Here is a 14,969-nt window from a genome sequence, read left to right as displayed (position 1 = left end):
CCAAAAATATGGAAGTGGGGTTGGGTCTGCCAATAACTCGCGGTTGTATAGTGTAGCGGTCAGCACGCCAGATTCTGATTCTGGAAACCTGGGTTCGATTCCCAGTACGACCTAATGTGTAAATGTGGAAGTTTGTTTTTAAAAAGAATTTCTCTGTTATTTTTCTTTCTTTTTTTCATTTTTCACACCGAGGAGTAAAATGTAAATGAGACGTAATCCATGCCGCCGGCAACCAATCAAGTTACGGTTGTATAGTGTAGCGGTTAGCACGCCAGATTCTGATTCTGGAAACCCGGGTTCGAGTCCCAGTACGACCTAAAAAAGTCCTTCTTATTCTTCTTTTTCTGTTTCTTTCTTTTCTTTTCTTTTCTTTTACCCTTGTTTAATTAACACCTACTTTTTGTGAGATTTGTTTTAACCACTGTATTTTAAGCTGGGATAGCATTTTCACGATTGGTCGTCGCATTGTCATCGCATCTTTCCAACCTCACAACTCCCTTCTAAAGCCTCCATCTTATGCTGTGTCGGTCAGCCTCTGTTGAAGCCTCAAATACAAGGGAGCGCAAGTTGCAACGTAGAGCAAAGAAAGAAACATTTCTTGAATTACTATGGCCAGTGCCAGGACTCGATGATGGCTCGTGTTAGTTCTGTAGATTATTTGTTTTCAATTGCTCCTGCTTGGACTGCTTGGAAGGGCTCGCCAAAATTTGAATCCAACTTCAAACTAACCCAACATGTACTGTAGGTTCTATCCAGCACATCGCATTACAAGTGGGGAAAAATGTAAAATGTGTATGAAAGGGCCCTGGCCAAATGGCAGTTTTATTTTTTATTTTTTATCTGAACCTTAATTACGTGCCCGCATGGGCGACTAAATATCATAAGATTGCAAAGATGGCCAAAAAGCCCATGGTGTACCGGCAGGATATAAATAACATAATATCGACAAACATAACATGAACAACAACCAAAGGGTTTTTTGGTTCTTCTGGCCCTTTGTATGGCGGCGGCAACCCTGGTTCTCAACTCAATTCAGCTCGTTCGCTGGCCTGGATGTTTGTGTTGGTTGGTAATCAAGGCTACTATCTATCGTTTTGCCAACGCAAGGCACTTCCTGATCTCGTGGGAGAGGACTGGGAATATCACGGCCCACCTCGTTGAAGGTAGTTTTCCCCCTTGACCTAACGGACGGATAGCAGTAGTTGGTCATACAGCGTCCTAAATCCCGCAGAAACCGGGATACAAATAACATTTATCACCTGAGGCTTGGTAGCCTACGCGCATGCATTCAACTTCGTCCCATCCATAAACAACGAGATAGCGGTGTATTAGTTGGATAGGTCGACATTACTGTCGGTTATCGGTAGGGTATCCAATCTGGCCAGCTTTCGGTTCCTTGGATATTCCTCAGTTGTCAAAGGAAAGGAGGGGAATAACGTAGAAATGAAAAGAAAACCTATAGTAGGATTTCCCGTATGGCTACTGGGAATATATAGGAAAAATAAAAAGGCGCCTGTGGGCTTACTCCGCTGAGCCGAATGATGAGTAGGAAAATATCCGAAAGCAGTGATATTGAGCCTCCCTTGTCCGGATGGCCTGTGCAAGCCGAAACCAGATGATCCCTGGTGAATATTCGCCAAAGGGAAAATCGCTTCTATCGTTTTACAAAAAAGCGGGCAATTTGCAAGCGTAGTGTCCTGTTTTCTTTTACTTGTGAAACCCGCTTCGAAAAGGAAGGAGAGGGTTTGTCCGTAGGACTAGGCTGCGGCAGTAGAAGCAGGAGTAGCCCATAAAGTAAAATATTTCCTGTGAGGTTGGATATAGGCGCATATACCAGGCCTTTTTGAGGAATAAAGTATGATGCCGTGCCAAACTCGGAATGAGCACAAAATAGTAGGATCAGCAAAAAGAAAATAGCACCACAACTAACTGACGTGAGGATAAAAATAGGCCTTAAAACATTGCCCGAACGCAATCCCGTTTCTGGTACAAAAAAGCCTCCCGCTGTTGCCTACGCAAACGGGGAAAAATATGCACATTCGGGGGAGTAAAAACTTCCTTTCCCGGGTGCAAGGATTAAATAGCCAGGTTTCACACGGGACACAAAGTTATAATCCAAAAAGAAAATTTGGATACAGCAAGACTGTCCCAAACGCAAAACAATCCCACTTGTTTTATATATATAGATATATAGATATATTAAATATAGGTCCAAAAGGCCCTTGGCCTGAAAAAGGAAAAAGAGTGAAGTGAAGTTTTATTGACGGGTATGGGTTATCATGTGAGAAAAGGGAATAAAATGCCAAGAAGAGACATATCATAGGGCGGAATTGTGTTCACCATCGACGGCTAGGGATAAATTAGCTTAAATTGAAGACAGTTGTTACGTTGAAAATTGCCATACCTGTAGGCCTCAGCGACGTGAGGTTGCCGTCGCTTTAGTTTTGGAGTGATGTCATCTTCCTGGCGTCTGGGTTCTTCAGGTCTTGTGGGCGACTCATCATGCCTGCTCCTCTTGCGGCCAGTATCTTCGCCACCAACTTGACCATGGCGGCTATGCTGATCGAATGGCTTCATCTGTTGAATTTCAGCGTGGTCCTTGGAGCGTTGATGCTCCTGCGGATTATTAGTGTGGTCGGGGCCGGTGTTGCCGTCCATTCCAAATTGGCTATCACGGTTCTTGCTGTTACGGACCCCAGAATCACCCTGGTTTGATGGGTGTCCACGGTTATTAGGTCCTTTCTTGGTCTTTGGTTTATTTGTCCCTTTAAAGTGTTGCGGCTTTGGCTTTCGTCGATCCTGGGAATTAAAGTGGCTACCACGGCCTCCTCGACGATCAAAAGGAGCATTACGCCTGCCTTCTTGCTGGGAGGCTTTGCGGTTTGGAACCTCCATCTGCTTCGTCCGATCTCTCGGGGTTCTTTGATTCCCACGTCGTTTGTCATTCGACCGCCCCCTACCAGGGTTTATTCTTAACGTTTCAATTAGAAGTCAACCCAAGGAGAAAGAACAATCCATGTGCACAGCTACTAAAAATGAGCCAAAACTTACGAATTTGTTTGTCTGGAGCTCTCATGATCATGAGAGTCGTGGTGGCCGTAGTACGTCCTCGGACTAGGGGAGGCTGGATGGTCTGCCACCTCCGGAGAAGGTTCCCTCAATGACTCCCTGTCATCCGCTGGGTATGATCTCGGAGAAGACATACCGTCTCCATGGTCTGCCTGTGAAGTGTGAGATGGGGTGCGAGACCACTCGCCGGAGTGGCTCCTATTCGTAGCTCGTTCGTGGCTCTCTTCATTAGAATTAACAATGGAAACTTCTCTCTCCTGGTATTCATTTGCCTCTTTGTCATCATCGGATTCATCTGCCTCATTATATCCGTTATCTTCGTTAGTATCACTGGCTTCCTCAACGACAGGAGGCGGCTCGACGCGATGGGTCTTAAATATCAGTTTGCGACGGGCGATGAGCTCGTCTAGTGGTATAAGTTCACATTCCATCGAAATCTCCAGGAAAATAGGATCTGACATCACAAAGGGCCAATCTTCGGTGTTCCTAATGTTGGAAACAAACTCTTCAGGTCCCTTGTCTAAGATGTATTTCGAAACAGACATGCCAGGTGGCAGGGATGTGAATGGCGGAAGCATTCCCACATCATCACGTTCATCAAAGGTTGAAGGAAGTGGGCGGGCAACTTGGACGGCTGGCCTCCAGACTATAATAAACCTTTAGCAAAGATCATTTAGAAGCGACCAAAGAAATATCGTTCGTTTTTAAAACGCACCAATTTCTACTTGATTTGCACCGCTGTCTGGGATGTCAAGGGACTGCAATTCCTCCATCCAAGGTTCGATTGGAGCTGCTATTGCGGACACGTTGTCTAAACGACGCCACTTTTTTCTTGATTGGCGATTGCTCCCGGCCTGTGGTAGAATCTGTTGACGATGATCGAAGGATTTTCGATGATATTCAGCCTTTCCATACTGAGGTGAATAATGAGGCGGGAAATGGCCTTGATGGGGTGGCATAGAAGTAGATGGACTTGCAAACTGTGATCCATAGCCGCCCATGGGAGTGGGTAATCCGTACGATTGGGGTGAATTATAATGCGGGGGTGGGTGTTCCTGGGACCAGGGACCAGCCGAATGAGGGTGCACAGATATGGGTGTTGGGGGGCCATATGGTGAAGTTGACATTGGTGCGGGCTGGTATCCCGAATGCGCCACGGGAGGATGAGTATAGCCTCTTTGGGGGGGCCGATGCGAGTGGTTGTAATGCGGGTCGCCTGCATTTGAGGAGATGTGAGAACCTGTGGTTTTCTGTCTTTTGGGCGGGCGACCAGGCCTCATACTACCACTGGAGAAAGCTCCGTTAGCCTTGGATGGCATTATATATATGGACCACCTCGAACTTACGCGGGAAATTCGCGCCGAGGTTCTGGGCATTGCTGGGCCCAATGCTCCAGGGAGCCACAATTAAAACAGGATTGGGCTTGCGAGTTTTTGGGTGGGCCATCGGTGCTACCAGCATATGGGTGGTGCTGGCGATTTTTCCCCCTTCGAGGGTGCTTTTGGCCCCGTTGTTTGTGATTGAGGGCAGGAACTGGTTGAGCGTGGAAAGGCTGCCCGCCATCGCCGGGCATGGCAGACGAGGCCATTTTGGCTTAATTGACAGGCAAAGGGACAACCCAAGCCAGTTTTCAACGAGCACGAGATACAAATGCAGAAAACAATCAAAGCCCAGACCTAGAGTCTTCTCCCATTGCAAGTATCAGAGATAGATAAACGGACCCTGCAAACTGAGGGAAGGAGACAACAATGTGGCCACAAGATCACCGAAAGCGCCGAAGCAAAACAAAACTGTCCAGAAAATGTCTGGAAAAATTAACAATGATAAGAACAAACGGGCAATATCCAAAAATAAAATAAAAATACGACTGGCGATTCCCAATTCCTAGAGAACAGGTGCGAGACAAGGAAATTGGGCAAAAGGGGAGGTCTGCCAGTGACGAACTCCTTGGGTCCGGCGTTCCGGAAGTTAAGGGATTAACCAAAAACCTAAAGGAAGTCAATATATAAATACATAGAAGATAAAGATAGGCCAGTGCCCCGGTCTCAGCAAGGCGATGAGGTTGATGAGACGTTGAAAGAACCGACGTCGTCGTTGCACAGAAAGACAGTTGGAAGATGGAGATGGTAAATATGTCACGTGACTACTCGGGCTGCGGCTGCCAAGAATTGCCCGGATTGGAATGGCGGAAGCTTGGCAGCTTGGCAGCGCTATGTTTATCGGGGTTCGGAGGAGTTTTCTAAGAATAATCATCCTTGCGGGCGATACCGAACTAAATAATATATGCCGTGGTATGCTGAGATTTCGTGGGTGATGCCGCCGATGTATATACCTATTCACCGAATTTTTTTAAACAGTTATTCGCAAAAGCATTCGGCGAGGCATCCATGGGAATCTACCATTCAAAGTCCCCGCTGGTCTCCAGAAATACCGTTGTAAATGGAAACGGAAAACAACGAGCTTATATAATCACAGAGCTTAGTCATCATCCAACTGACTTGCACCGCCACCGGCGGACGCTCGAGTTACGATAAACAAGTCAAGACGGAGTTTGACAACAGCGCAACGGGTTGCGGATTATTCTTAGCCAGACACCCAGCTGCATTTGCCGTCCATATGGCATAGTGCATATCGAACAACCTTCGATCCCCTGCGCGTTGTCTTCTTGCCTCGCAGATGCTGCGCTCCGCCGTTTCCTGGACCATCATGAAAGCTGAATCGCCCGGCTATCTGACCTCCCTCCTCCTCTCCTGAACCTTTGTCTGCTTTCTTTTCTTTTCAGATACCCCACTGTCACTCGTTTCTTTCGATATATACAAAGATACCCGAGATCCGATAACTTCTGTTTGGTGTTCTCTTCTTTTCTTTTTTCTTTTTTCTTTTTTCTTTTTTTTTTTTTTTTCGGTTCCGCTCTCGGATAGCAGCAATGCCAGGTCTACCATGTAGGTTCCAAATCTCAAGTGGTTAGAAGTCTAAGAAATTCGCGCATGTATTGAGAACAAAGCGAAAAAAGAATAAAGACGGAAACTAATGAATGAATCCTCTTTCGTCTAAACAATTTAGCCAGCATCGATCTGGATGAGTGCATTGAACGACTATACCGGAAGGAATTATTAGCAGATTCCGTCATCGAGGCAATATGCGCCAAGGCGAAAGAACTGCTCATGAAGGAGAGCAATGTCGTTCACATCGCAGCCCCCGTTACCGTCGTCGGAGACATCCACGGCCAATTCTACGATATGATTGAGATCTTCAAAATCGGCGGCTTCTGTCCGAATACAAATTACCTATTTCTCGGTATGGGACCTCTTCTTCTGCTCCTGAGCTCGCTGCGTGGATAATCTATTTCTTCTATCCCTGTGAAGTTCTAACGCCTTGTCATCGCCGTTGCAGGCGACTACGTCGACCGCGGCCTCTTCAGCGTCGAAACAATCTCCCTCCTCGTCTGCCTCAAACTCCGCTACCCAGCCCGTGTCCACCTAATCCGCGGCAACCACGAGTCCCGCGGCGTCACCCAGTCCTACGGCTTCTACACCGAATGCGCCCGGAAATACGGCAACGCAAACGTCTGGCACTACTTCACAGACATGTTCGACTTCCTCACCCTCAGCGTCGTCATCAACGATCAGATCTTCTGCGTGCACGGCGGCCTGTCCCCGTCCATCCACTCGATCGACCAGATCAAAATCATCGACCGGTTCCGCGAGATTCCGCACGAGGGCCCCATGGCGGATCTGGTCTGGTCCGATCCCGATACGGAGCGGGATGAGTTTTCCCTCTCGCCTCGGGGTGCGGGATATACCTTTGGCGCGCAGGTGGTGAAGAAGTTCCTCGAGGTGAATAATATGAATCACATCCTCCGTGCACATCAGCTGTGTCAGGAAGGGTATCAGGTTCTCTACGATGATCGGTTAAGCACTGTGTGGAGCGCGCCGAATTATTGCTACCGATGTGGGAACCTGGCGAGTGTGCTTGAGGTCAGCGATACTGGGGAGCGGTATTTTAATATCTTCGATGCAGCGCCTGAGAATAACGATGTACGTGGGGAGCAGCAGGCGCAGCAGCAGGGTAAGGATGGACATAATCCTGTAATTGAATATTTTCTATGATACCCTTTGGGTGTATTTTCCTTTTTTTTTTCGTCATGTTTTATTTCATTGATTTTTTTTTCCCCTTTCGTTCTTCTTATCCCTCCACTTCTCTTATAAAATAAATCTTCCGAGCTATTTTTTAAGCATAAGTTGGGCGTTTTGGTTTTGTAACTGATATAGAAAGAGATGGATGGGCTGCGAAAAGAGGGAGTCACAGGCAGGAAAGCAAGAGAGGAGAAAGTTATCACCACCTCTAATATGGCATTCATGCAGAACGGGCACGGATTTATGTTTATATTAACTTACGTCCTGCCCTGGGAACCACCAGAGCAGAAACGGGGAACAAAAAAAGAAAAAAACCAAAACCAAAATAGTATAAAAAGGAAATTCGTTCTGAGCATTAGAGCAAAAAGAGAAGAAGGAAAAAGGAACAACACAAGGAAGAGCAAATTGGGAACGGAGAAAAAAAATGCAGATTCGAATTTTGTTTTGTTCGGGGGGATTCTTGTCAATCTATCTACCAATCCTTGGCGATGTTGAAAGACCACTCGAACTTGAGATGGGTGGTGTCATCGTCGTCTACGAATCTCGAGAGTGCGGTATAATGTCCTCGAGCAACAAAGTTGCTCGGAGCCTCTTCGGGATGGACTGCGAAAAACGAACGAAACAAGGGGTGTCAGACAGACAGACGGTTCGTTTACTCGAGAGGGGGTGGGGTATGGTGCACAACTTGACTCACAAGGCCAGTTCTGGGAAAATAAAGGAACTGGCTTAGGGGCCACGAATCATAAAGAAGAAACTTACATTTCTTTTCATACAGCGGTTTATCGGTGGTGTTTGGTGGGTAGCTCCCCTGGTACACCAGACACAAGGAAAGAAGAAGAGATATATCAGCAGCCATTCCGGCATCAACGGTATCCGATAAAGGAACAAGGGGGATAGAGAGATATATATATAAGGAAGAAGAAAAACTCACCAGCATCTCCTCATCCTTACTAATCCGTACCCCCCTCCGCTTCACAACCTGAATATACTTCAACCCGCTAAGCACCTCATGCTGCACGACGAACGTGGCTTTCATCCGGAAGCGGCAACCTTCTTTTATGGTGAAGGGTTTGTCCTTGAGCTTATCAACGGAGCCCTCGGCGGAGAGATCGATGGTGATGTCGTCGCGGCCCTCGACTTCGAGCGCGAGGGATTTGATGATGCATTTGCGGGGGTCGTTGGGGTCGGATATCGAGGTACCTGTACCCAGGCCTAGAGACGCTTTCCAGCGGTTGAGGGATTCGTCGTTTGCGTCTGGTTTGTGGATTCATCCAAGCAAGGGAGTGGGAGGTGTGTTGTTAGCGATATTGGAATCCCTTTTGCTTTTGCTTTTTTTTCTTTTTCCGTCTTATTCTGTGGGCTGCGGCTGGGGGGAAATGTATTTATGTTTCCCAACTCTGCCATGTTCAAGCTGGGACATGTAATATAGTATGCTTGCATATAAATAAATCTCACAGAAAGCGCGGTGGGATAGAAGGAAAAAAAGGCTGAACATCATTTTCGCTGCAAGAAGGACGAGAGCAAGTTGAAAAGACAGCAGGTGCATAACAAAACATGCCCCGTTTATATCAATTACTTTTCCTCTACCTCCATCCAAAACAAAACAACATATCCACAAACTTTTGCATGATAATGATAGCAAATGCTTGCAAAACAAATGGACCGAGGTGTATATAAATTAATGAACAAGCATATCAGATACATTACATACCTAGCTGCTGGTACTCCTCGAGAGTCTTCTTCTCACCAACCTTGAAGCCGGCAGTTTTGCTTGCTGCCAAATCCTCATCGTGTTCGTTGGACATTTTCGTTCGACTGCTTGTGTTTATTTTCGAGGTGCGGGGGGGAGTTTTGGTGAGCGGGGTTGATGAGTGTCTGTGCGTATGGATTGCGTCTCTGGTGTGGAGGAACTTTGAGATATTGGTATCTTGAGCCAGAAGTATGAGGAGAACTGGAGAAGAGAAGAGACAGGGAAAGAAAGAGAGGAAGAGAGAAGAGGAAGAGGAAATGGAGAAAGAGAAGAGAAGAAGAGAGAGGAGAGAGACGAGACAGAGCTGGCGGCGGATGGATGAGGCTAACAGTTGGACGTTTGTTTTGGTGGGGGTAAGTTAACTAACTAGTTACGCTGGGAGCGAACTGAACTGATCTTTTCAGCTGTCACCCACAGATAGTAAGTAAGTAGCTCTCATTGAAGATTCTGGTCCGCTCACATCCCCTCATAGTAGATGAAGTATTTTTATGCTGCTCAATCGGGCGGGGTTCCTCACCCTAGAAATAACATTATTTTTGGTGTAACTACTTGATAGACATCCATTTCTGAAACAGATGCTGCATGGTCCAGACCAGCCTCTTATGGCCTGTCTGCCATCCTGCCACCCAGCCAAATAGCCAAATAGCTAAATAGTTCGTTCATCGGATTCATAACATGTTCCAAATTACATGTACATGTACATACATACCACTGCCACGGAGTTCTGACTTGACAAGGAAAAAAAAAAAAAAAACCCCGCAAATCATTCTGCACACATGATCTCCGTGCTCCCTCCGAGTCCCTCGTCCCCGCCAGCCCTCCCTTCCCCCCGCCCCCGCCGTGATGTTCCATAATCGTAAGTACAGAGTAATATGGAGCTGAGATCATAGCGTCAGGGATAGCCGCCTGCCCGCCCGCATGCATGGATGCATTCATGCACATCAAATGGTGACGTGGAGCAAAGAGGGAGAAGCGATCAACCGGGCCCGTTTGGAATTTTTGATTGCTAGATAACGGGTCCGGGGAAATCGACTTGGCTCTTTTTCTGCACTGCTGTTGGGGGGGAGGGGGGGAGGGGAGGGAGGGGAGATATTGTATGAGTATAAGAGGATCTGGCTGTTTTCCCCGCCTGGCTTCTCTCCTTGACAACGAGGCAGCTAGATTTAATGTTGATTCTCAATGCGTTTTAGGGTTCTGGAAATAAAGTATTCTTTCTATATTTGCGATGAAGGGTCGGTTACCTGAAGGATACTGATATTCCGAAGCTTGTGAAGGTTGTGCTGTTTATTTAGGGCAGTAACATCTTCCGAAACCAGTACAAATGCTTTGGTCCTTACCTTTCTCATTCTATAAAATGAGTGTTGTTCCGAATCGGTATATTTCCCCCCCCCTGGCGTTGCAAGCTGTATTTTCGCCCAGGACTGGACGGGCTGGGCCGAAGCCAGCGTCCTGGGTTAGGGTTAGCCTGCTTAAGTGGAGGAGGAGTTCAAGGGGACAGGAACGGATTTGGCTTTTTAGAGTTACCTAAAATATAAGTTAATTATCTTGTTGAGAGGAAATGATAAACAACGAGGATAGAGCTCTATGATTTCATGGGGTGGGTGGACTGCCTACAATCCCGACCAATTTATTATTATATTGCTCCAAAGGAACTGAAGAATTCCATGGGATATTTAGAATCACTAGAAAAATTAAAGCACCACCGCACTCATCAGCGGGAGAGAATATAGCATGGTCTGTACAACAGACAACGATCGATGATGTCTCTCCAGGTTTGGAGGCGCTAGCTAGTTAAGTTACATAAGCAAGCTCCAGGTCAGGTCACGGGGTCCTCTCCCCAACTGCTCCCGGTGCTGCAACCTCTTCTTAGTCTAAACCCCCCCAGCCATCCCTTTTTCTTGTTCGTTTTCTTTTTTTTCTTTTTTTTTTTTTTTTCTTGGGTTCCTGACCAAGGCCGTTATTCCATTCAATCCCGCGTACTCCGTATTCCCGCTGTCAATTGCGTTGTGATTATCGTCGCCAGCAGCCAGACAACCGCGCCCAACCCCCCCCCCCGTCGCCTCGTTGGGTTGTGTTGGTCTGATCTTGACCTGATTAATCGAGGAAAGCGAGAGACAGACAGACAGAGAGACAGAACGCGCTGCAACGTGGCACCCGTCGTCTCTCGGCCTGGCGCATCACCGACCCAACTCCGCCAACACCGCCACGCCAACTCCTCTCTCGTCTCTATCTCAACAACCATCGCCCCTTGTCTTGCATCCCATCTCTTCTCGCGCCTCTTGACTTAAAAGCAACATTCTATTAATCTATAATCTTCTTCTCTCCTCCACACTGCCCGGCCGCCAGTCACCATGCGCTCCCTTCCAAAGAGAATCAACCCTCTCATCCTGCCAGAAGTTTCACCACCATGTAAGTCCTCGACATTTATCTGTAACCATGCCCAATGCCCTCCCAAATCCTCATTCAATTTGCACCTTGTCTTGTCGAAACCTACTTCCTTGTTCCATTGGCGCAAACGCGACCTTAATTATCCCATCCGCTTCCCCCACCCAGCCCCTGATCCCTACCACTCCAACGCTCTTCGCTAATGTGCCTTTTGCGCTCTCTTGCTTTGTTTTCGCGATATTAGATGAAGATCTTCTATCGCGCCGTCGACTGGGTAAGACAAATCTATCAGTCAAACCCGGCCAGATAGGTACATCTAGCGCGACCAAGCCCGAGAACCTGGGAATGTTCGAGTATGCACACTTGAGAGCGCCGTTGCCCAAGGATCTAAAGGGCTCGGAAATCTTCTCTTCCCAAGCGCCACAGCAAAATCCAGAGGCTTATTTTCTGATGGTGAGCCTGGCCATTCTTGCTTTCTTAATCCTCGTATTTATTCATGTCGATCCCCCCGGATTTTCTCTTGCATGCGCGCGCGCAATTCGCAAATAATGGAAAAACAGACCACTAACTCTTTGGCGATTTTTCTTCTTTTTGGTGATAGCGACGAAGCAAGGATGGTTATGTTAGCGCCACGGGCATGTTCAAAATTGCATTCCCCTGGGCGAAGCACTCTGATGAGAAAACTGAACGGGAGTACTTGAAGAGTAGAACAGAGACCAGTGAAGATGAGGTCGCTGGGAATGTGTGGATCTCTCCTGATCTAGGTATGCACCATGGAGACATTCCAACCCCCTCCGTTCAACAAGTTTTCCAAGGTTCTAGTGTCAGCTGACCATATCCCTGCAATCTAGCACTCGAAATCGCAAAGGACTACGGCATGTTTGACTGGGTTCGAGCTCTTCTGGATCCAACGGAAATCGTACAGAACGGAACGAGCCCGGAGAAACACATCTCCCCTCCACCAAAATTCGAGCTGCCACCAATTGATTCCTCTGCATTTGCGCCACCCCAGCCCATCGCCCGCAGAACCCGCAGATCCGTGTCTCCCTCGAAAATGGCTTCGCCAAAGAAGAGTACTGCTGGTCGCAAACTTCGACAAACCCGTGCGCAAAAGGAGGCTGCCAGCGCCGCAAGCTCAACCGCTGCCAATGCCTCCCTCCAAAGCACCTTGGATGCCGCCGCGTCGACGGTGTCAACGACATCGTCAGCCTCCGAGGATAAATTACAGCAGACAAACGGCGCTGAAGAACCCACTTCCAGAGTCCACGGGGAGGAGGAAGAAGACCAAGAGTCAAAATACGAGATACCAGTCAAGAAATCCAAAGATCGTGCCCATCATATTGTTAACAAATCCGTCAAAGCGATGGAAGCTACAGTTGAATATGCAGTCGGAGGTAAAGAAGACCGCGTGGAAACTCGACGTGTGGATCTTGCGCCCCGTATCCTCCCAGAGGTAAATCCGGCGGAAGATTCGGAACGGATGCTCGCTGAGGCGAAGAAGATGGTGGCTGACGCTGCGAACCTTGAGAACAATAAGAATGGGGAGGAAGAGGAGGAGCAAAAAGCTGAGCCCTCATCGTCACCGTCGTCACCTTCGAAGAAACGGGGTATGGCTATTCGGAAGCGGAAGGCCGAGGAAGAAGCTTCCTCTGCAGAAGAGGAGGGTGCAGAAGACTCGAGTGATGCTGCTGCGGCTTCGGAACAGGATGCTACACCTGCTCAGCCAGCTAAGCGGGCCAGACTACTAGAAGATAAACTACGGCGGGAGAGAGTGCGGAATCGCGCACTTGTTGGGGTTACAGCTACATTGGCACTCGCGTAAGTTCTCCCACCTTTTACACTCTCTTCACTCTAACACGCTACCAATAAAGCCAAAAACAATGAACACTTCTTTTCTAACCCAGAGTGTGATGTTTTCTTGACAGTGCGGCAATACCATACTTCTTCTAATATATTGTAAATAACTTTTCCTTTGTTATGTTTTCTTTTTACGTTACTTGTTTTGGTTTCCTATGTTTTTATTCCCCTTTCTTTTCTTTCTCAAGTTTTCAGACTTTACTTTCCACTGTCTCCCTGTTGAAGCAAGGAGAAGGAAAAGAGAAGTGGGTAAGATATACCACTTCTTACGTTCACACTGCATACATATATACATCCGACCGTTCGCTCTCCCCCACCCGCCACAGCACGCCACAGCCGGCTCTCCTACCAAGGCGGCAGGCCACATTTCATTCTTTCGTCTTTTTTTGAAACCTAATATCCCCATTCCCATTCCCAATCCCCTTGTTATATTACTGAGAAAATAGCGTAGCCTTTGCTCCTTTTCTTATCTCTTGGTATTATCAATCCCCACAACCACACCCACACCCGCTTCCACACCACCGCTCCCACCCCCTCCCCGTTGCGCTTACCATCTCCTTCATCCACACCTCCCCAAATTTCTCTGTTACACCATTCCGCCCCGTTCCTATTATAAAATTATTAAATTTGGCTACTGTTTACCAATTAACCCAAGAAATTCTTTTGCTTCTTTTTTTTTAAATCCCAATCATTTCGTTTGTTTTTTTTAAAGGATAAGGTCTATTATTGAAATCCTTTTATCCTTTTCAAATTCAGGTTTATTCTTCTTTTTATATCTTTCGATTCTTCTCTTTTTAGGTACTATTTTATTTTACAACATATATTTCTCTTCTTCTACTTTTGCGGCATCATCCCGTCCAATCTGGCTTTGTTTGGCTTTCTCTAGGCGCTATCAAATTTTTGTTGTCTTCCATCACTGAACACTAAAAACTGCCACACATTCATTACCACGTCATTATTACATCCCAACTTGAAGTTCAACTTTTGTCCCATTCTGCTCATGCCAAAATTCCACTTGATAATTTTCCCCAGATATATACAACCCACTCCTTTCCTTTCTATAAAAAAAAGATGGTGTAAAAAATTGGTTTTTGTGAGTCTGTTTGGAACCTCGTGGCTTCCCCCCCCCCTGTTTTTACCCCGTATCATACTTTGGACCCGATTTTGCGTCCTGCACAATCACTTCGACTACCAGGCTTTTTGCGTCCTGAGTGGAAGAAATTGGGATACTGAACTTCTTTGAGAATAACCCTTCTCTCTCTTTTCTGTTTACATCATGGATGGTGGACGGGGCCTTTGCTCGCCTTCATTTTTATCTGTCCTGAACTGAGAATTGATTGGATTGATTGAATGCGCATGATTAGGCATGGCAATGGCAATGGCAATGGCAATGGCATGGCTATCCCATCCCCCCATATGCGCAGGATCTAAGCTTTGAATATTATTGTGCTGTGTGTACGGAAGTAAATCTATAAGCTTCTTAGACTTTTGCCGGGTTCATCTTTGGCTGGTTGGATCGTACGGAGTATATGGGCGGGAAAGGGGTTACGGTCTTCTTGTAAATTGTTGGTTAGCTCATAGGTGTGTGCTGCTGTCAGCAATTCTCAGTTGCTCACTTTTGCTCCTGCGTTTCGCTTTTTCGTAAGTATTGGGCTGGTTAGAGGTTGTAACAGGTGTACTTTGGTATGTATGCAGAGCGCGCGGACCAGATTAGATTGATAAGATAGGTTATCCAGCTGTTGGACGAACCAAACAGGGCAAACATGACAAAC

The 14,969-nt window shown here is 47.0% G+C and overlaps 4 protein-coding genes and 2 non-coding genes across 6 annotated transcripts; 4 read left to right on the top strand and 2 right to left on the bottom strand.

The window, feature by feature from the left end:
- Positions 1-41: 41 nt before the first annotated feature.
- BDCG_16832 lies at positions 42-113 on the top strand. Its single transcript has one exon. It is a non-coding gene; the product is annotated as a tRNA-Gln (tRNA).
- Positions 114-245: 132 nt separating this feature from the next.
- Positions 246-317, top strand: BDCG_16831. The gene has a single exon. It is a non-coding gene; the product is annotated as a tRNA-Gln (tRNA).
- A 302-nt stretch (positions 318-619) lies between these two features.
- Positions 620-5,469, bottom strand: BDCG_04052 (uncharacterized protein). The gene is made up of 5 exons (XM_045419726.1): positions 4,416-5,469; positions 3,785-4,356; positions 3,052-3,715; positions 2,405-2,971; positions 620-2,349 (listed from the first exon to the last, which is right to left on the bottom strand). The coding sequence occupies exons 1-5, from the start codon at positions 4,655-4,657 to the stop codon at positions 2,337-2,339; spliced, it is 2,058 nt and encodes a 685-aa protein (XP_045275961.1). The 5' UTR covers positions 4,658-5,469; the 3' UTR covers positions 620-2,336.
- BDCG_04051 (serine/threonine-protein phosphatase) lies at positions 5,329-9,906 on the top strand. Its single transcript, XM_045419725.1, has 4 exons — positions 5,329-6,011; positions 6,133-6,366; positions 6,463-9,608; positions 9,693-9,906. Exons 1-3 carry the CDS (start codon positions 5,996-5,998, stop codon positions 7,176-7,178), a joined length of 966 nt encoding a protein of 321 aa, XP_045275960.1. The 5' UTR covers positions 5,329-5,995; the 3' UTR covers positions 7,179-9,608; positions 9,693-9,906.
- Positions 7,058-13,125, bottom strand: BDCG_04050 (rho-gdp dissociation inhibitor). The gene is made up of 5 exons (XM_045419724.1): positions 10,570-13,125; positions 8,917-10,479; positions 8,137-8,459; positions 7,965-8,013; positions 7,058-7,808 (listed from the first exon to the last, which is right to left on the bottom strand). Exons 2-5 carry the CDS (start codon positions 9,008-9,010, stop codon positions 7,678-7,680), a joined length of 597 nt encoding a protein of 198 aa, XP_045275959.1. The 5' UTR covers positions 9,011-10,479; positions 10,570-13,125; the 3' UTR covers positions 7,058-7,677.
- Positions 10,545-14,965, top strand: BDCG_04049 (APSES transcription factor). Its single transcript, XM_045419723.1, has 5 exons — positions 10,545-11,364; positions 11,585-11,793; positions 11,942-12,104; positions 12,192-13,158; positions 13,266-14,965. The coding sequence occupies exons 1-5, from the start codon at positions 11,307-11,309 to the stop codon at positions 13,288-13,290; spliced, it is 1,422 nt and encodes a 473-aa protein (XP_045275958.1). The 5' UTR covers positions 10,545-11,306; the 3' UTR covers positions 13,291-14,965.
- Positions 14,966-14,969: the final 4 nt, after the last annotated feature.

Source organism: Blastomyces dermatitidis (genome assembly GCF_000003525.1).
Source record: "Blastomyces dermatitidis ER-3 genomic scaffold supercont1.4, whole genome shotgun sequence".
Taxonomy (NCBI): Eukaryota; Fungi; Ascomycota; class Eurotiomycetes; order Onygenales; family Ajellomycetaceae; genus Blastomyces; species Blastomyces dermatitidis.
The sequence above is the reverse complement of the archived record's forward strand: the minus strand, read 5'-3'. Positions and strand labels throughout refer to the sequence as shown.